The 21,869-nt window shown below is 49.3% G+C and overlaps 1 protein-coding gene across 1 annotated transcript in view; it reads left to right on the forward strand.

Annotated features, from left to right (window-relative positions):
• Nucleotides 1-420: 420 nt before the first annotated feature.
• Nucleotides 421-21,869, forward strand: part of LOC149429136 (erlin-2) — a 59,158-nt gene continuing 37,709 nt past the window's right edge. Inside the window, exons 1-2 of the mRNA XM_089666689.1 lie at nt 421-520; nt 13,550-13,666. Of these exons, the coding sequence (XP_089522815.1) occupies nt 13,560-13,666 (107 nt within the window). The 5' untranslated portion in view covers nt 421-520; nt 13,550-13,559. The remainder of the gene's footprint in view (nt 521-13,549; nt 13,667-21,869) is intronic.

Consider the following 21,869-nt stretch of genomic DNA (forward strand, 5'->3'; position numbering starts at 1 on the left):
GTATATATAGTATATAGAGGAGGGTATATATAGTATATAGAGGGTGGGGGGTATATACAGTATATAGAGGGAGGCGGTATATACAGTATGTAGAGGGTGGGGGGTATATAGAGGGAGGCGGTATATACAGTATATAGAGGGTGGGGGGATATACAGTATATAGAGGGTGGGGGGATATACAGTATATAGAGGGTGGGGGTATATACAGTATATAGAGGGAGGCGGTATATACAGTATGTAGGGTATATAGAAGGTAGATCCGTCCTCTGTTGTCACCACACCACCATAGAGTCGGAGGTCTCAGGTGTTCAGGCGATGGCTCCTTCCATTTAGCGGTCCACAGCACCACCTGCTGGTGAACGGACACATGATCCCCTGTATTCCCGCGCTGCCCACAACAAAGATGGCCGTTTTTTTCGGTCCTGGGTTGATGACGTATCCAGCTTAGCGACACCCGGAAGAAGAGGATGCTGGTGTGAGAGAAAGAAGATTAGAATCCACCGACTGAGCCGTGACCGAGGTGAGGGGAGCGGGAGGAGGCTGAGGAGCGAAAGGGGGTCCGGCGGGGGGGCTTTGTATATGTGGGGGGAGGGGAGAGAGGGAAGAGCTGTGATCAGAGATGGGGGCCACTGTCACCTCTATGACCTCAGAGCCCCCGGGGGCCCCAGATATGAGGAGCCCCAACCTGTCCATGTGTGTTATAGATGGGAGGAATGACAGTATAGGGGGTGTACTGATATAAGGGGGGGGCTCTGATATAAGGGGGAACTCGGAGATAAGGGAGGGGGACACTGATATAAGGGGGGGGGGGCCCTGATGGGGACACTGATATAAGGGGGGGGCCCTGATGGGGACACTGATATAAGGGGGGGGGCCTGATGGGGACACTGATATAAGGGGGGGGGGGCTCTGATGGGGACACTGATATAAGGGGGGGGGGCCCTGATGGGGACACTGATATAAGGGGGGGGGGCCCTGATGGGTACACTGATATAGGGGGGGGGGCCCTGATGGGGACACTGATATAGGGGGGGGGCCCTGATGGGGACACTGATATAGGGGGGGGGCCCTGATGGGGACACTGATATAAGGGGGGGGCTCTGATGGGGACACTGATATAAGGGTGGACTCCAATGTAAGGGGAGACCCTGGGGAAGGGGGGGGTCTGGTTTAGGGGGGGACTCTGATGTAAGGTGGTCCCTCCATTTAACACTGCAGGAGCAGAGCGGGATTGGCAGAGGGGGTGGAGCCAGTGGAGGGAATGACAGAGGCGGGTGGAGGACACTGAATGGAGGCCAGTGGAGGGAATGACAGAGGGGGGTGGCAGATACGGAGCGGTTGGTGAGGTGGATGAGTCTGGCCGCTGAGTTCAGGATAGACTGGAGCGGGGATAGTCTGCGATGAGGTAGGTCAGTGAGGAGGGAGTTGCAGTAGTCCAGACGTGAGATAATAAGGGAGTGAACGAGTAGTTTAGTAGTGTCTGGGGTGGGAAATGGACGTATCTTGGAGATGTTGCGGAGGTGGAGCCGGCATGAGTTTGCCAACGATTGGACATGGGGTTGGAAGGAGAGGTGGGAGTCCAGGGTGACACCCAGGACTTTGGCATGTGGGGTGGAGCTGATGGTAGCGTCCTTGGTCGTGATGGAGAGGATAGGGGGGGGGGCGCGAGCTGGGGGGAAAATCAGGAGCTCGGTTTTGGAGAGGTTTAATTTGAGGAAATGGAGTGACATCCAGTCTGATATGTCGCTCAGTAGGTGTGTGATTCGGGCAGAGACCGAGGGGGTGAGGTGGGGGGTGGAGACCGAGGGGGTGAGGTGGGGGGTGGAGACCGAGGGGGTGAGGTGGGGGGTGGAGACCGAGGGGGTGAGGTGGGGGGTGGAGACTGAGGGGGTGAGGTGGGGGGTGGAGAGATAGATTTGTGTTGTCGGCATAGAGGTGATAGTTGAAGCCGTGAGAGTGTATCAGTTGGCCAAGGGAGGAGGTGTAGATGGAGAAGAGAAGGGGCCCGAGGACAGAGCCTTGGGGGACCCCAACAGAGAGGGGGAGGGAGGGGGAGGTGGTAGCATTATAGGTAACGCTGAAAGAGCATTGTGACAGGTAGGATGAGAGCCAGGAGAGAGCAGAATCTCTGAGGCCGAGGGAGTGTAGTTTTTTGAGGAGGAGGGGGTGGTGGACTGTGTGGAAGGCCGCAGAGAGGTCGAGGAGTAGGAGCACTGAGTAGTGGCCATTAGCTTTGGCGGTTAGCAGGTCGTTGGTGATTTGAGTAAGGCAGTTTCGGTGGAGTGTAGGGCGGTTTCGGTGGAGTGTAGGGCGGTTTCGGTGGAGTGTAGGGGACGGAAGCCGGACTGTAGGGGATCGAGGAGGTTGTTATCAGTGAGGTGGGAGCTCAGGCGGGTGTAGACGAGGCGCTCAAGGAGCTTAGAAGTGAATGGAAGCAGGGAGATGGGTCTGAGGTTGTTCAGGTCGGTGGGGTCCAGGGAGGGTTTTTTGAGTATGGGGGTGATGTGCGCGTGCTTTAGGGGGGAGGGAAATGCGCCAGTGGTGAGGAAGAGATTGAAGATGTGGGTGAGGGAGCGTAGGACGGAGGAGGAGGGTGACCGGAGGAGTTGTGTGGGGACAGGGTCAAGGGGGCAAGTGGTGAGGTGGGCTTCTGAGAAGACCTTAGTGACCTCCCCAATGGTGGCAAGGCTGAAGGAGCGGAGTGTTGGGGAGGTTGTAGTGTGCGGGACGTTAGGTGTGGTGGGGGGCAGGGCAGTTGCGAGGTCAGAGGAGGGGAGAGTTGCGGGGGTGATGGAGGGAGGGAGGCTGGGTGGGGAGGTGGGTTGAGTATTGGTGATGTCCTTACGGATTGCGTCAATCTTGTTTTGGAAGTGATTGGCAATCCCGTGGGCGGTGAGTGAGGTGCTGGGGGGGGGGGGGGAGAGAGTAGGGAGGTGAAAGTGGAGAAGAGCCGGTGAGGACTGGAGGAGAGGGTGTTGATGAGGGTTACAAAGCAGGCTTGCTTGGTGGAGTGGAGGGAGGAGGATGTGTATATATCTATATATAGAGAAGACTTCCCCCATCACTATTATTACACGGGATCTACAGCACCAACAGTTTGATGAAGGGAGGGGGAGGAGCATGACATACTAAAGGTAATACCTGTGGGGGATGGGCTGAGGGAGAAGTAAAGCTCAGTCATTAGGTGAAGGTGGGATGGACTTCCCTGAAGAGAGGATCAGGGATCACAGAGTAGGGTATAGCCAGACAGATCGGGGTAGGGAGGTCCAGAGGATGGGAGAGGCTCCAGAGGTCAGTGGAGGGATTGGCAGAGAGGGGTGGAGGCCACAATAGTAAGCCACTAGTGAGGTTTTGGAGGGCAGCTCTGTGGTCTGTGAAGGTTGGACTGTAAGTGGTCGGGTAGGTCGGTATTGGTGGGGGGAGGGTCACTCCTAGACTGGAGACTTACCAGAGGAATGCTCAGACCTGACCAGTAGTTGGAGGCTGAAGTCGTGCTGTAGGAGGAAGACAGAGACCAGGGAGGTGTGACCTGAGACTGAGAGATTTCTATTTATGGCCCTTCTACAAACCTCTGCTGGGGCTCAGGGGCCACACTTCGAACACCCAAGGGCCGCAGGTTGGGCATCGGGGCTGAAGATGCCAGCAATAGCTGTGGAGCCATCTGGACATTTTACATCAGAAAGACAAACTTTCTGCCAACTAAAATCCTCTGCAAACCCGCACTGATCTCCTCCTGCGCTGCCGCTCCCCGTACCCTGCCGCTCCTCCATCTTCTATGTTACGTACCCTTACCCTGCCGCTCTCCCGTACCCTGCCGCTCCTCCATCTTCCATGTTACGTACCCTGCCGCTCCTCCATCTTCCATGTTACGTACCCTTACCCTGCCGCTCCCCCGTACCCTGCCGCTCCTCCATCTTCCATGTTACGTACCCTGCCGCTCCTCCATCTTCCATGTTACGTACCCTGCCGCTCCTCCATCTTCCATGTTACGTACCCTGCCGCCCCTCCTACACTGCCGCCCCTCCTTCTACACTGCCCCTCCTCTTACGCTGCTGCTCCCCGTACCCTGCCGCTCCTCCATCTTCCATGTTACGTACCCTGCCGCTCCTCCATCTTCCATGTTACGTACCCTGCCGCTCCTCCATCTTCTATGTTACGTACCCTTACCCTGCCGCTCCCCCGTACCCTGCCGCTCCTCCATCTTCCATGTTACGTACCCTGCCGCTCGTCCATCTTCCATGTTACGTACCCTGCCGCTCCTCCATCTTCCATGTTACGTACCCTGCCGCTCCTCCATCTTCCATGTTACGTACCCTGCCGCTCCTCCTACACTGCCCCTCCTCTTACGCTGCTGCTCCCCGTACCCTGCCGCTCCTCCATCTTCCATGTTACGTACCCTGCCGCTCCTCCATCTTCCATGTTACGTACCCTGCCGCTCCTCCATCTTCCATGTTACGTACCCTGCCACTCCTCCATCTTCCATGTTACGTACCCCTGATGGGTCAGCACCAAGTGAAGCCGGCACTCTTGATCTACAGCGCTGTGGAATAGTATTTGCCCCCGTCCTGATTTTATTTTTTTTGCATATTTTTCACACTTTTCTATATTTCAGATCATCCAACAAACGTTAATATTACACAAAGATAACCGAGGAAATACAAAATGCAATTTTTTTAAATGATGATTTCCTTTATTAAGGGGAAAAGCCTGGCCCTGTGTGAAAAAGTAAAGCTTATACCTGGTTGCAACACCCCCCCCCCATGGCAGCAACAACTGCGATCCGGCGTTTGCGATAATCGATGAGTCTCTCCCGTCGCTGTGGAGGAATTTCGGCCCGCTCTTCTTTGCAGAATTGTTTTCATTCAGCCCCATTGGAGGGTTTCCCAGCATGGACGGCCTGATGAAGGTCACGCCACAGCATCTCCATCGGATTTAAGTCCGGACTTTGACTCGGCCGATCCGAAACCTTCATTTTGTTTTTTTTTTCGAGCCATTCAGAGGTGGACTTGTTGGTGCGTGTGGGATCGATGTCCTGCTGCGTAACCCGAGTGTGCGTGAGCTTGAGGTCAGGGACTGATGGCCGGACATTCTCCTTCAGGATTTTCTGGTAGAGCGCAGAATTCACGGTTCCATCAATCATGGCGAGACGTCCTGAACCCAGACCATCACACTACCACCACCATGTTTCACAGTTGGGATGATGTTTTACATAGGATGTAACGGGACGCACGCCTTCCAAAAAGTTCAGCTTTTGTCTCATCAGTCCACAGAATATTTGCCCAGAAGTCTTGGGGACAATCAAGATGTTATTTGGCAAATGTGAGACGAGCCTTTGTGTTCTTTTTGGTCACCGGTGGCTTTGGCCTTGGACCTCTCCCATGGTGGCCATGTTTGCCCGGTCTCTTTCTTATTGAATCCTGACCTTACCTGAGGCAAGTGAGACCTGCAGTTCCTTAGATGTTGTTCTGGGTTCTTTTATGACCTCCTGGAGGAGTCGCCGTTGTGCTCTTGGAGTCATTTTGGTTGGCCGGCCAGTCCTGGGAACGTTCCCCACTAGTCCAAGTTCTCTCCATTTGTGGATAATGGCTCTCACCGCGGTTCACTGGAGTCCCAAGGCCTTAGAAATGGCTTTGTAACCCTTTCCAGACTGATACATGCCAATGACTTTGTTTCTCATCTGTTCTTGAATTCCTTTAGATGGCAGCATGATGTGTTGCTTTTTGAGATCTATTGGCGTGCTTCACTTTGTCAGACAACTTCTATTTTAAATGATTTCTTGATTCAGCGGGTCTGGCAGTAATCAGGCCTGGGTGTGGCCAATGAAATTTAACTTCAGCTTTCCAAAAAAATGTGGTTAATCCCAGTTCATAATTCCCCCACTTACACCAATGAAGGGGCGCAATTCCAATGACACTAATGATGGGGTGCAATTCTTCCCACTTACACCAATGAAGGGGTGCAATTTCAACGACACCAATGAAGGGGTGCAATTTCAACGACACCAATGATTGGGTGCAATTCCAACGACACCAATGATTGGGTGCAATTCCAACGACACCAATGATGGGGTGCAATTCCAACGACACCAATGATGGGGTGCAATTCCAACGACACCAATGATGGGGTGCAATTCCAACGACACCAATGATTGGGTGCAATTCCAACGACACCAATGATGGGGTGCAATTCCAACGACACCAATGATGGGGTGCAATTCTTCCCACTTACACCAATGATGGGGCACAATTCCATTGATACCAATGATGGGGTGCAATTCCTCCCAGTGACACCAATTATGCGGCGCTATTCCTCCCAGTGACACCAATGATGGGGCACAATTCCAACGACACTAATGATGGGGTGCAATTCTTCCCAGTGACACCAACGATGGGACACTGTTCCTCCCAGTGACACCAATGATGGGGTGCAATTCTTCCCAGTGACACCAACAATGGGGCATGGTTTATTCTCACTGACGTCAGGACCTTTTTTTATTCCTTGCGTCCCCCCTAAAGTCTGAAGGACACTAAACTGGCCCTTTGTTTAGAGAGTTTGGAGACCAACGACACCAATGATGGGGTGCAATTCCAACGACACCAATGATGGGGTGCAATTCCAACGACACCAATGATGGGGTGCAATTCCAACGACACCAATGATGGGGTGCAATTCTTCCCAGTGACACCAACGATGGGACACTGTTCCTCCCAGTGACACCAATGATGGGGTGCAATTCTTCCCAGTGACACCAACAATGGGGCATGGTTTATTCTCACTGACGTCAGGACCTTTTTTTATTCCTTGCGTCCCCCCTAAAGTCTGAAGGACACTAAACTGGCCCTTTGTTTAGAGAGTTTGGAGACCCCTTCCCTCCGGTCTGCTTATATATAATATTTGGGGGTCTAAGTAATTTTCTGCTGATATTTACACAAACGGTGTCAGCAGAAGGCCTGCTCGTCACGCGGTTATTGGCACCCCTACGCATTTCCTCAAGTGCGCGGTTTCACGCGTGGTGCCGCAGCATCATTGGTGGAAGCGTGATTTTGCAGAAGGGGTCAGGGGCTTCTTTTGTGCATTTCTCGCACATGAGGCATCCCATGGGAATTGCCTCCTGACCTTTTTAAGTAGTTTTTTTTATTTCGGGGGCGGGGTTTGTGATCACATGACTGCTGTGATTGGCTATCACATGATTTTTTTTTTAGGTAGTTATATATCGCCATCAATTTACACAGCGCTTTACATATAGATTGTACATTCACATCAGTCCCCGCCCCCGAGGAGCGTACAATCGAAGGTCCCCAACTTGCATTCATACACATACTAGGGACAATTTAGACAAGAGCCAATTCACCTCCCAGCATGACTTTGGCGTGTGGGAGGTAACCGGAGTACCCACACAGGCACAGGGAGAACACGCAAACTCCAGGCAGGTGGTGCTGTGGTTGGGAACCAATGACCCGAGTACTGCCAGGCGGAAGTGTTAACCATTTAGCCGCTGTGCTGTAGCAAGTAGAGATCGGGAGCTTTCTGTTAGGGGCCAGTAACTGTTCCAGGGGCGCACACTTTTTTTGGGGGGGTACCCCTGTTGGCGTTAAGGCCCACCCCCAAGAGGCCGCATATATGCGTGCGACTGGCGGGATGGCATTGATTGGCTTCCCTCCATGGGACGCGGGGTATGTCACGCACAAACCTGAAAAGCCTCAACAGCACTGCGCAGAAAGAACAGTCAAAGCTGGCGGTACACGCCTCTTCTACAAGCCGACGCCCATGCGTACAGAGCCCAGCATGCATTGCCACAAATGCGGTGTCATGGCGGACTGCGCTCCTCTGTTGGCTTCCATATAAGATGATGTGACTCAGCCACGGTGTCATGGCGGACTGCGCTCCTCTGTTGGCGCGCTTCCATATAAGATGATGTAACTCAGCCACGGTGTCATGGCAGACTGCGCTCCTCTGGTGGCGCTCTTCCTTGTATGATGATGTGACTCGCTCGCGGTGTCATGGCAGACTGCGCTCCTCCGACGGCGCTCTTCCCTGTATGATGATGTGACTCGCCCGCGGTGTCGTGGCAGACTGCGCTCCTCCGGCGGTGCTCTTCCCTATACACTGATATGACTCGCCCGCGGTGTCGTGGAAGACTGCGCTCCTCTGGCGGCGCTCTTCCCTATATGATGATGTGACTCGCCCGCGGTGTCATGGTAGACTGCGCTCCTCTGGTGGCGCTCTTCCCATTACGATGTGACTCGCCCGCGGTGTCATGGCAGACTGCGCTCCTCCGGCGGTGCTCTTCCCTATACAGTGATGTGACTCGCCCGTGGTGTCGTGGCAGATTGCGCTCCTCCGGCTGCGCTCCTCCCTATATGATGATGTGATTCTCCTGCGGTATCGTGGCAGATTGCGCTCCTCCGGCGGCGCTCTTCCCTATACACTGATGTGACTCGCCCGCGGTGTCATGGCAGACTGCGCTCCTCCGGCGGTGTCATCGGTATGGACATTACCCGTCTGCATCCCATCGGGGTTTGTCAGAGCGAATAACACTTAGGCGGCGCGCCACGAAAAGAACACAACAGCCGAGTGACAGAACCGCGAGTTATAGCGAGCCGCCCGGCGCTCGTAAATCAGTCGCCTGATTCATTTGTTGGATGATCGATAGGAACTGACGCCTCCGATATTGATTTCCGGAGTTCTCTCGGCATATAGCAATCACGGGGCCGGCGAGGAGGGCGGGAGGTGCAGACGCTCCGGCTCAGCGCCTCTGATTTAGTGTCAACAAGTTTCCCTTTTCCCAGGCCGCTGTGCGACCAAATGTAATTTTACTACATTATTGATTCCCCGCGAGCCGAGAGGAAGACGTGGAGCCGGAACAAGTATTTCCTATATTGTAAAGACTTACCTGATCCACCCAACAGATGTATACTAGGCTGAGGTCTGCAAACTCAGAATGAACCAGACGGGCAGATCCGTGATCCACGTCCCAATTCATACCACAGAACACGCCACTAGGCCTCGGTTACACATGCTTCCAATGTGGCATTGAATGCGCTTTTATTAACCACTTCCCGTCCGGCCCATGTATATAAACGACCAATCATATATAAGCAGAGGCCGTAGGGAAGGGGTCTCCATACTTTCTAAACAAAGGGCCAGTTTAGTGTCCTTCAGACTTTAGGGGGGCCGGACTGTGGACATTGGGAGTAAAAAAGGTCCTGACGTCAGCGACAATAAACCATGCCCCATCGTTGGTGTCACTGGGAAGAATAGTGCCCCATCGTTGGTGTCACTGGGAAGAATAGTGCCCCATCGTTGGTGTCACTGGGAAGAATAGTGCCCCATCGTTGGTGTCACTGGGAAGAATTGCGCACCATCGTTGGTGTCATTGGAAGGAATTGTGCCCCATCATTGGTGTCAGTGGGGGAATTAGGAACTGGGATTAACCACATTTTTTGGAAAGCTGAAGTTAAATTTCACTTGCCACACCCAGGGCTGATTACTGCCAGACCCGTTGAATCAGGAAATCTCTTAACCACCTCCCATCCGGACGTTGTATATAAACGGCCGGATGGTGGCAGTGCAGGGGCGGGTGGCTGTTTATAAACGGCCCCCTGCTCCCAGCTTGTGCGCTCCCTGTGATCAGGAGCGGGTGGCCATTTATAAACAACCTCCCCGCCCCCTGCTTGTGCACGCTTTCTGGACACAGTAGAACACCGATCGTCGTACGGGACCTCTGTGTGAGGTCCCGATCATGTGATCTCTGATTGGCCAATCAGTGATCACATGAATAGGTGTAAGCAAGATGTCACTTCTGTCATTGCTTACTGTGTGTGAAATCTGTGAATGATCACAGAGATCACATGGTACAGGGCCATTCACAACAGCCTTGTACCATGTGACAAACTGTGACCAATCACAGCTCACTCAGTATTTCTGTGATTGGTCACAGGTTGTCACATGGTACAAGGCTGTTGTGAATAGCCCTGTACCATGTGATCTCTGTGATCATTCACAGATTTCACACGTAGTAAGCAATGTCAGAAGTGACATCTTGTTTACACCTATTCATAGGATCACTGATTGGCCAATCAGAGATCACATGATCGGGACCTCACACAGAGGTCCTGTACAGCGATCGGACACAGCAGGCACTGGATGGAGGTGCCGCGCACTTCCGGGGAGCGCGCACAGTCCAAAATGGTGGGCGCCGTTTATGAAGGGCAACCCGCCCCTGCACTGCCACCGTCTGGCCGTTTTATATATAGCGGCCGGATGGGAAGTGGTTAACTTAACATACACACCCGCAGCGGTTCGCATGAATGGGGTGCGATTCTGATGCGGTGAATTCGCACAGAAAACGCTGAGAATTCCACATCCGTGTGAACCCGGCCTGAACGCCTAGCAAAGCCCGTCACTAAATAAAATGGTCACCTTACATTCCTGTTGCTTTGCTGCAAAAAGTATCCCTCGTGTCGCTTTCTTGGCACTTCAGAGCGTCTCCAAAGCCTCCATAGAAGTCTATGACAAAGCTCACCTGCAGCATTTGAGGGGCTTTTATTCCGCTTTAGCTTCGCTTTGTTTTGGAGGTATTACAGGTATGAGATATCCCAGGATGCACTGGGAAACCAACAAGTCAACCGGAAAGACTTCAGCAGTCACTTCCGGGTTCATGTGTCTATATTCTGGGAGTGTCACATCTGGTGAGCAGCGTGGAGCGGCAGGAAGGTGAGCGGGGTTCGGACATGAGCGGAGCAACTAGCAGATGGCACACGTGATGTGCGACATGAGAACGCTTTGGTGTTGTGGAGAGAGAGGACTGAGCGGGGGGGATCAGCAGAGCTGGAGGAGCAGAATAGGAGGAAATAGATGTCAAACGTAGTGCACAGCATGGCAGCTATATAGTCTGATGTGAGAGGAGACTGTAGAGAGAGAGGAGGATCAGCAAACCAGGGGGTTACTACTGAGCAGGGGTATTACTGAGGAGAGGGAGGGAGTCAGTAGAGCTGGGGGATACTACTGAGGGGGGGATCAGCGAATTGGAGGTTACTACTGAGGGGGGGGGGATCAGCAGAGCTGGGGGTTACTACTGAGCAGGGGTATTACTGAGGAGAGGGAAGGAGTCAATAGAGCTGGGGGATACTACTGAGGGAATCAGCAGAATTGGAGGTTACTACTGAGCGGGGGGATCAGCAGAGCTGGGGGTTACTACTGAGCGGGGGGATCAGCAGATCTGGGGGTTACTACTGAGCGGGGGGATCAGCAGAGCTGGGGGTTACTACTGAGCGGGGGGGATCAGCAGAGCTGGGGATTACTACTGAGCGGATGGATCAGCAGAGCTGGGGGTTACTACTGAGCGGGGGGATCAGCAGAGCTGGGGGTTACTACTGAGCGGGGGGATCAGCAGAGCTGGGGGTTACTACTGAGCGGGGGGATCAGCAGAGCTGGGGGTTACTACTGAGCGGGGGGATCAGCAGAGCTGGGGGTTACTACTGAGCGGGGGGATCAGCAGAGCTGGGGGTTACTACTGAGCGGGGGGATCAGCAGAGCTGGGGGTTACTACTGAGCGGGGGGATCAGCAGAGCTGGGGGTTACTACTGAGCGGGGGGATCAGCAGAGCTGGGGGTTACTACTGAGCGGGAGATCAGCAGAGCTGGGGGCTACTACTGAGCTGGGGGCTACTACTGAGCTGGGGGCTACTACTGAGCTGGGGGCTACTACTGAGCTGGGGATCAGCAGAGCTGGGGGTTACTACTGAGGGGGGGGACAGCAGAGCTGGGGGTTACTACTAAAGCAAATGGAAACTCAGCGCACACACTCGGCATTTTCCAAGCATCACAGAAGCATCAGAAATGTGTGTTTTAATGTTGTGTAGTTAAATCAAATGTAAGATCCCTGAGGACCTGTTCACACCAGCATTTGGAGGGCGACAAATCTCTGCTGTTGAGCTGTACTTTTCTCGCCCTCCAGCCACCACCTTCTTCAGGTGCAGAGTCAGCGGCGGTCGGGGGTGTACACATGCTGTGGTCGTGCAGCTCGGCTTCATGGCTGTGGCAGCATTCATACCCCCGGGTCATAGCAGCAGCTCTGCACGTCTCCCCACCCCCACATACAGTGCATGCGGCTGCAGCGCCCCAGTGGGGGCATCAAGGGGTGTAAAGCGGGTGATGAGGAGACAATACAGTGCCTGCTGCTCACTGCCTGCGACCCGTTCCAGTGACTCCAGCATGCGGTGCAGCACTGCGGGGTGTAAGGTGGGCGGTGAGGAGGCAGCCCAACGACTTCCTGCTGCCTGTCAAATGCTCTCTGAAGAGCGAAGTGAATTCAGATTCCTTTTCAGAAAGCGGGTTCTGTGTGAAGGGGCCCTCACCGAGGAAGGGGCCCTCACGTGCTGCAAAGATAGAATACACACGTGTGCTCTGAAGAGCGGTTCAAGTTTGGATCGCTCTTCAGAGAGCATTTGACAGGCAGCGGGGGGGGGGGGGGGCGCGTTGCCCCTCACCTCCTGCTTTGAACCCCGCAGTAGCATGCATTGGATGCCGGATTCACTGGTATGGGTCCCTTTCAGCCAGGTAGTGCCCCCTGAATGCATTGGGGGAGGGGTATAATTCCTGCTGCAGCATATGTACACCCCCAACTGCTGCCCCCCCCCCCCCCCTTCCGGTCGCAGGTCATTGGCCGTCATTACCCACGAAGCTGCTGCAGTGGTCCAGCAGTTTGAAAACTTGGCTCCTAATCCAGAAGAGATTCGGTTCTGTCATGTGACTACTCTGACCAATCAGAATGGCTCCGATCCTCTGTGGAGGCCCTAAGGAATAAAGAAGATTCCTGGACCACCGCATCGGCCGTGTGGGGGCGGGGTCAGCTGATCCCCCACAGAGGTGGGAGGGGGGGTGGGGGGTTCATGTTTTGTTAAGAGGTGACATGACAAGTACTGAATGGATGCGGTGTGAATGGATGCGGTGTGAATGGATGCGGTGTGAATGGATGCGGTGTGAATGGATGCGGTGTGAATGGATGCGGTGTGAATGGATCAGCGTGAATGGATCAGCGTGAATGGATCAGCGTGAATGGATCAGCGTGAATGGATCAGCGTGAATGGATCAGCGTGAATGGATGCGGTGTGAATGGATGCGGTGTGAATGGGTGCGGTGTGAATGGGTGCGGTGTGAATGGGTGCGGTGTGAATGGGTGCGGTGTGAATGGGTGCGGTGTGAATGGGTGCGGTGTGAATGGGTGCGGTGTGAATGGATCAGCGTGAATGAATGCGGTGTGAATGGATGCGGTGTGAATGGATCAGCGTGAATGGATCAGCGTGAATGGATCAGCGTGAATGGATCAGCGTGAATGAATGCGGTGTGAATGGATGCGGGTGAATGGATGCGGTGTGAATGGATCAGCGTGAATGAATGCGGTGTGAATGGATCAGTGTGAATGGATCAGTGTGAATGGATGCGGTGTGAATGGATACATTGTATCTCCTGTATACACCAGTAGCAGTATATAGACTCCTCTGCCTCTTATATTCTCAGTACTCTTCAGTGTCCTCTGTGTCTTGCAGCACCCTGAGGATGTCCCATGTCGGCGCTCTGGCGGCTCTGGGGGTCGCACTGACTGCAGCTGCTCTCTTCTCCGCCATCCACAAAATTGAAGAAGGACACGTCGGGGTGTATTACAGGTATGATGGGAACTACGGGGCCAAGACAACCCCCCCCCCTCCCCCCTACACTCAGCTGTCTGTCCCAGCTCTGGGACCTGCATGGGGTGGTGATGCTTGGCATGGGTACCAGTCCACAGGGCAATACCTGGAGTCCAGGGGGGCTTTCACCAGTCCCTGATATCTGATAATTCCTGCAATAGGTCTGGCCGCAATCTTTATGCCCCTAAAAGATGTCTCTAGAACCTTCAGGGCCCGGTAGAAGAAACCATGAAGGGACCCCTTTACCCCCCCGGCCGGGGTCTTTCCCTCCCAGCCCAGCGGCAGAACACCAGGGCACGGTCGCAAGTGCGACCTTTGTGATCCTGGTAATTCCGCAAGGATTTTTTTACATTATAAATATTCTTTTTTACAATTTTTTTTTAAAACACATTTCATAGTTTTTTTTTTTTTTTTTTTTTTTTCTTTTTTACAATTTATTTATTTTTACAATATTATTTTTAAATTTTTTTGCCCTTTTTATATTTATTTTACAAACTTTTTTTTACTTTAAGTTTTTTTTTTTTTTAATCATTTTTTACCATATTTTACAATATTTTTTACCTTATTTATTTTTTACAAGATTTTTTTATTTTTTACCTTATTTTTTACAAGATTTTTTTATTTTTTACCATAATTATTTTACAGTATTTTTTTTTTTTTATCTTTATTTTACAATATTAAATTATTTTCTACTTTTTTAATTTTTTTTATTTTTTACAAGATAATTTTTTTTATCATTTTTTACTGTATTTATTTTACAATTTTTTATTTTTTAAATTTTTTACCATTTTTATTTTAGAATTTTTTTTTTTTTTTAATTATTAGTTTTCTTTTCTTTTTTTATAGAAGCCCCCGTTGGGGAGCTTTCGTGACTTTCAGTTTGCACACATTTTTATTGATCGATCGTATTTAACCTTCCCAACCGCTCTGGCTGAAGGACGGCGACTGCCCTGTTATCTGGTTCTGGGACGACGTCCGTGGAAGTCGTTCCAGAACACGCCCCCAATGGAGCGCACCCGGCGCCACCAGTGATCACTGTGTCCTACGGACACGGCTGATCACGTCATACTATAAACGGCCAATCACAGCGGCCTTATACCACGTGATCAGCCGTGTCCAATGACAGAGGAGATCTCCGGGTAAATCAGTTGCAGGTTATCGGCTGCACTTTCCTGACATCGCAGCCTGAGGGAGGTACTGCTGAGAACCGGCAATTGTTAGAGAAGGGATCGGCACTGATCATCAGTGCTGCCCACCTGTGCCCATCAGTGGTGCCCATCAGTGCCGCCCACCTGTGCCCATCAGTGCCACCCACCTGTGCCCATCAGTGGTGCCCATCAGTGCCGCCCACCTGTGCCCATCAGTGCCACCCACCTGTGCCCATCAGTGGTGCCCATCAGTGGTGCCCAGCAGTTCCGCCCTACAGTGCCACCCATCTGTGCCCTACAGTCCCGCCCATCTGTGCCCATCAGTGGTGCCCATCAGTGCCACCCACATGTGCCCTACAGTGCCGCCCACCTGTGCCCATCAATGGTGCCCAGCAGTGCCGCCCACCTGTGCCCAGCAGTGCCGCCCACCTGTGCCCAGCAGTGCCGCCCACCTGTGCCCAGCAGTGGTGCCCATCTGTGCCCTGCAGTGGTGCCCTACAGTGCTGCCCACATGTGCCCATCAATAGTGCCCTGCAGTGCTGCCCACCTGTGCCCATCAGTGCTGCCCATCAGTGGTGCCCATCAGTGCCGCCCACCTGTGCCCATCAGTGGTGCCCATCAGTGCCGCCCACCTGTGCCCATCAGTGCCGCCCACCTGTGCCCATCAGTGCCGCCTATCGGTGCAGACTCATCAACGCACATCAGTGAAGGAGAAGTTACCTGTTTGCAAACATTTTGCTCTTTTTTTTTGTTTATAGCGCAAAAAAAGTAACCCCCAGCGGGGAATAAATCCCAGCAAAAAAAATCTCTACATGGAAAAATGATAAAAATGTCATCTGGGTGCAGTGTCGCATGACCGCGCAATTGTCATATAAAGTGCAACAGCGCTGAAATGTGATCGGGCATGTTGGAAAATTTGTGAAAAACAAACCGCATTTCGACCCGTGAATGGCCGGCCTTAATGGTCACTCGAATTATCGGCCGTTTCTATGACCCACTAATGGTGCGAAATTCAAACAAAAAATCTTAGAAGAGATTTACGAAAGAAAATTCTTTCTGGATTCGATCGTTTTTTCCAAAACGAATCTGCGCGCGAGCCGTGACCTGGAAGGAGCAGAATCTTCGCCTGTTATACGGGGAGAACTTTATGACTCGGTCGGACGATTTCCGTAATCATTGATGGCGCCATCGGATTACCGAGCGAACGACGTTTCCGATTTTCGGATGAAAAATCGTTCGGGATTCAACCCGTGTATTAGCTAAAATAAAATGGACTCCAATGGGCGCGTCTGTGCGGTTTTGTTTTTTTGTTTGTTTTGTTTTTTTTTTTGTGTTTTGCAGGACCGCAGACCGCGCCAATTGTGGTGACTTCCTGTAGACGGCATTCACATCACGGCGTTTCCTTGCGGACGCGGGTTTCGGAGTTGGTCGCGGAATTCTTTTCCCGCAGCAGTTTGCGTTTTTAGTCCAATAGACTTCACTGGAACTACATAGAAGACGCAAGAACTGCGCTTTGTGTGCGTTGTTGACGCAGTTTTGAGTTCTCCTTGTACCTCTGCTGGCGTCCAGATACTAGATAAACGCATCAGTGTGAGCCAGGCCTCAGTGGGGGAGGGGCACTTTTTTTTTTTTTCCTCCTGGCCAAATATGCGCTGAAAATTCGGCAAGTGGGATTTTTTTAGTCCTCACGCACGCGAGACGGTTTTACAGCGGCTGGTTTTGGCTTTTGACGGTTTTTTCTTCCTCCATTAACCCCCCCCCGGCATGTTCTCCTCGGTGTCCATACACACACAGACTGGAATCAACGATTATTGGATGGAAAAACCTAGAACTAGCGGGTTCTAGAGGAGTTTTTTTTAGCTGGAAAAACGCTCTAATGCAGTAAATCAGCATTTTTGGAATTTTTTTTTGACAAAAATTTTTTATTTTTTTTGGTTAAAAAAAACTCTAAAAAGCACAAACGCGGCTAAGCGCTAATAAAAACGCTAAACGACCCCGAAAAAGTCACGTTTTTAATGTGACTTTATACAGATAACATTAACAGCATTATTACCCCCCCTCCCCCGGTGTGGGTGGAGCCTAAATACAGCGAGGGAAGTGCGGCGGACTAACGCAAGGACTTACAATGAATTTAAAGGGATGCATTTTTTTTTTTTTCAACGCAGATACGCTGCAAAAACTACTCAGTGTGAAAGCAGCCTATTGGCCGAAAAGGAGCTGAAAATAAATTTATATTCCTTTAAATTCATGAGATTCATGAAAAAGTTGAATACAATATTATATATATATATATGTATTTAAAAAAATGTTTTTATGAAAAAAAAAAAATTTGTCCTTTTCGGCCAAATGCATCCGGAATTTTCGGTCCAGGAATTTTGAGTTTGTTGCACCGCCGCAGATTTCCTCGCAGTGAGATCTGGTTTATGTAAAATTTCGAGGACATAATCCCAGTAAACTCGTATCCTCCGTGATGTGCATTTTATTTAATTAATTTAAAATAAATTCATAGTCATTTAAATTCATGCGATTCGTTAAAAAGTTTTTAATAAAATATTCTATATTAAAAAACTTTTTTTTTTTAAACTGTCTGTTTCGGTTTTCGGCCAAATGCATCCAGTGTTTTCGGTCCAAGAATTTTGATTTTGTCGCACCGTCTCAGGTTTCCTCGCAGTGAGATCTGTTTTATGTAAGATTTCGAGGACATGATCCCAGTAAGTTTGTCGTATTCTCCGTGATGTGCATTTTATTTATTTAAAGTAAATTCATGAAATTAATTAAAAGGTGGAATATAATTATATATATATATATATATATATATATATATATATATATATATATATATATATAAAATTTTATTTTATTTTTTTCTAAACTGACCTTTTCGGTTTTCGGCCAAATGCATCCGGAATTTTCGGTCCAAGAATTTTGATTTTGTTTCACCGCCGCAGATTTCCTCGCAGTGAGATCTGTTTTATGTAAGATTTCGAGGACATTATCCCAATAAGTTCGTCGTATTCTCTGTGATGTGCATTTTTATTGATTTATTTAGTTAAAATAAATTCAAATGAATTTAAATTCATGAGATTCATTAAAACATTTACTATAATAAATATATATATATAAAAACTGTCAGTTTTTAGCCAAATACATCCGGTATTTTCGGTCCAAGAATTTTGATTTTGTCGCACCGTCGCAGGTTTCCTTGCAGTGAGATCTGTTTTATGTAAGATTTTGAGAACATAATCCCAGTAAATTTGTTGTATCCTCCGTGACGTGCATTTTATTTATTTAATTAAAATAAATTCATATTCATTTAAGTTCATGAGATTCAGTAAAAAGTTATATTTTTATGTATTTATATATATATATATTAGTATTTTTTTTTTTTTTCTTTTTCTTTTTTAAAGCTGTCCTTTTCAAATTTTGGTCAAATGCATCTGGAATTTTCGGTCCAAGAATTTTGATTTTGTCGCACTGCCGCAGATTTCCTCGCAGTGAGATCTGGTTTATGTAAAATTTCGAGGACATGATCCCAGTAAACTCGTATCCTCCGTGATGTGCATTTTATTTATTTAAAGTAAATTCATGAAATTAATTAAAAGGTGGAATATAATATATATATATATATATATATATATATATATATATATATATATATATATATATATAAATAAAAACATTTCTAAACTGACCTTTTCGGTTTTCGGCCAAATGCATCCGGAATTTTCGGTCCAAGAATTTTGATTTTGTTGCACCGCCGCAGATTTCCTCGCAGTGAGATCTGTTTTATGTAAGATTTCAAGGACATAATCCCAGTATACCCGTTGTATCCTCCGTGATGTGCATTTTATTTAATTAATTTAAAATAAATTCATAGTCATTTAAATTCATGCGATTCGTTAAAAAGTTTTTAATAAAATATTCTATATTAAAAAACATTTTTTTTTTTTTTTTTTAAACTGTCTGTTTCGGTTTTCGGCCAAATGCATCCAGTGTTTTCGGTCCAAGAATTTTGATTTTGTTGCACCGCTGCAGATTTCCTCGCAGTGAGATCTGTTTTATGTAAGATTTCGAGGACATTATCCCAATAAGTTCGTCGTATTCTCTGTGATGTGCATTTTTATTGATTTATTTAGTTAAAATAAATTCATATGAATTTAAATTCATGAGATTCATTAAAACATTTACTATAATAAATATATATATATATATATATATATATATATAAAACTGTCAGTTTTCGGCCAAATACATCCGGTATTTTCGGTCCAAGAATTTTGATTTTGTCGCACCGTCGCAGGTTTCCTTGCAGTGAGATCTGTTTTATGTAAGTTTTTGAGAACATAATCCCAGTAAATTTGTTGTATCCTCCGTGACGTGCATTTTATTTATTTAATTAAAATAAATTCATATTCATTTAAGTTCATGAGATTCAGTAAAAAGTTATATTTTTATATATATATATATATATATATATATATATTAGTAATTTTTTTTTTTTTTCTTTTTTAAAACTGTCCTTTTCAAATTTTGGTCAAATGCATCTGGAATTTTCGGTCCAAGAATTTTGATTTAGTTGCACCGCCGCAGATTTCCTCGAGGACATAATTCCAGTAAACTCGTCGTATCCTCCGTAACGTTCATTTTATTTATTTATTGTAAAATAAATTCATAATTATTTAAATACAAGAGATTCATTAAAAAGTTGAATATAATAAAAAAAAATATATATATATATTAGAAATTAAATAAAAACTGTCCTTTTTGATTTTTGGTCAAATGCATCTGGAATTTTCGTTCGAAGAATTTTGATTTTGTTGCCCCGCCGCAGATTTCCTCGCAGTGAGATCTGTTTTATGTAAAATTTTGAGGACATAATCCCAGTAAATTTGTTATATCTTCCGTGCCATTTATTTATTTAATTAAAATAAATTCATATTCATTTAAATTCATGAGATTCATTAAAAAGTTGAATTTTATATATATATTATTTATTTTTTTAATTTTAGATTATATATATATCTCTATCCCCGTCCATGTGTGCCGCACTTGACATATATATTGCACCTTCCCGTCACTCCCTGACCCTCAGGGCATTGTTTTAGATAAATAACAGGTAGGTGTCATGGAGAAGACAAATTTTCCGGATCCTGCAGGATGTTGGCTCGGGTTCCTCTTGGCTCCACAGTGATTGGAGGACGATGTTTGCCTCCATTTATGTCCTCAAACAGAAGGTAAGAACAGCGATGTCCCCAAAGAACCTGCAGATTCCTCGGAGTGATCATTCCAGTGTGTGGGGGAATTGGCACAAGGCCGTGTTTTCTCCTCATTCACCCGCACTGTGGGCTGCGCAGGCTGTAATGGATCTCCTCTGTGGGTCGGTGACTGCGCTGGCTGTAGTGGATCTCCTCTGTAGGTTGGTGGCTGCGCTGGCTGTAATGGATCTCCTCTGTAGGTTGGTGGCTGCGCTGGCTGTAATGGATCTCCTCTGTGGGTCGGTGGCTGCGCTGGCTGTAATGGATCTCCTCTGTGGGTCGGTGGCTGCGTTGCCTTTTAATGGATCTCCTCTGTGGGTCGGTGGCTGCGTTGCCTGTAATGGATCTCCTCTGTGGGTCGGTGGCTGTGTTGGCTGTAATGGATCTCCTCTGTGGGTCGGTGACTGCGTTGGCTGTAATGGATCTCCTCTGTGAGTTGGTGGCTGCGCAGGCTGTAATGGATCTCCTCTGTAGGTCGGTGGCTGCGCTGGCTGTAATGGATCTCCTCTGTGGGTCGGTGGCTGCGCAGGCTGTAATGGATCTCCTCTGTGGGTCGGTGGCTGCGCTGGCTGTAATGGATCTCCTCTGTGGGTCGGTGGCTGCGTTGCCTTTTAATGGATCTCCTCTGTGGGTCGGTGACTGCGCTGGCTGTAGTGGATCTCCTCTGTAGGTTGGTGGCTGCGCTGGCTGTAATGGATCTCCTCTGTGGGTTGGTGGCTGCGCTGGCTGTAATGGATCTCCTCTGTGGGTCGGTGGCTGCGCTGGCTGTAATGGATCTCCTCTGTGGGTCGGTGGCTGCGTTGCCTTTTAATGGATCTCCTCTGTGGGTCGGTGGCTGCGTTGCCTGTAATGGATCTCCTCTGTGGGTCGGTGGCTGTGTTGGCTGTAATGGATCTCCTCTGTGGGTCGGTGGCTACGCAGGCTGTAACGGATCTCCTCTGTGGGTCGGTGGCTACGCAGGCTGTAATGGATCTCCTCTGTGGGTCGGTGGCTACGCAGGCTGTAATGGATCTCCTCTGTGGGTCGGTGGCTGCGCAGGCTGTAATGGATCTCCTCTGTGGGTCGGTGGCTGCGCAGGCTGCAATGGATCTCCTCTGTGGGTCGGTGACTGCGTTGGCTGTAATGGATCTCCTCTGTGAGTCGGTGGCTGCGCAGGCTGTAACGGATCTCCTCTGTGGGTCGGTGGCTACGCAGGCTGTAATGGATCTCCTCTGTGGGTCGGTGGCTGCGCAGGCTGTAATGGATCTCCTCTGTGGGTCGGTGGCTGCGACACCACCCCCTATAGATCGCAGGATTTAGTGTGGAAGCCGCATAATGGCAGAAAGCGGCTTCAGTTACCTGTAACTAACCCCAGACAGTTGGGGAGCGAGAACGTGATTCGGTGATAGAAAGGAGCTGAGGATTCCTTACAGCTGCCTGTGAGCTCCACAAACCAAGAAACGCTTTTCAGGACCAGTTCTCACTACGTGCGTTTTCAGTGCGATTCGTATCCGAGATATCACATCTATGAGATCCGATTCTGCACATCGCACTGCGTTTTGCGGACAGATTTCGGGGTGTTCACTGAACATTCACACCCGCAGCGGTTCCCATGGTACGGGGGGGCGATTCTGATGCGGTGCAGAATTCACACTGAAAACACTGAGAACTCCGGACTGCGTTGGTGTGAACCGGGCTGAAGGTAAGTACATCCTAGCACATTACGGCTTCATCCTGCATCCAAAACGCACACAAAGTCGGTGATAGGCTGGTCGGGATCATCGGTCACATCAGGGCTCG

Source organism: Staurois parvus, unplaced genomic scaffold (assembly GCF_062004578.1).
Source record: "Staurois parvus isolate SC_StPar_1 unplaced genomic scaffold, SC_StPar_1.0 ptg002780l, whole genome shotgun sequence".
Lineage (NCBI taxonomy): Eukaryota > Metazoa > Chordata > Amphibia > Anura > Ranidae > Staurois > Staurois parvus.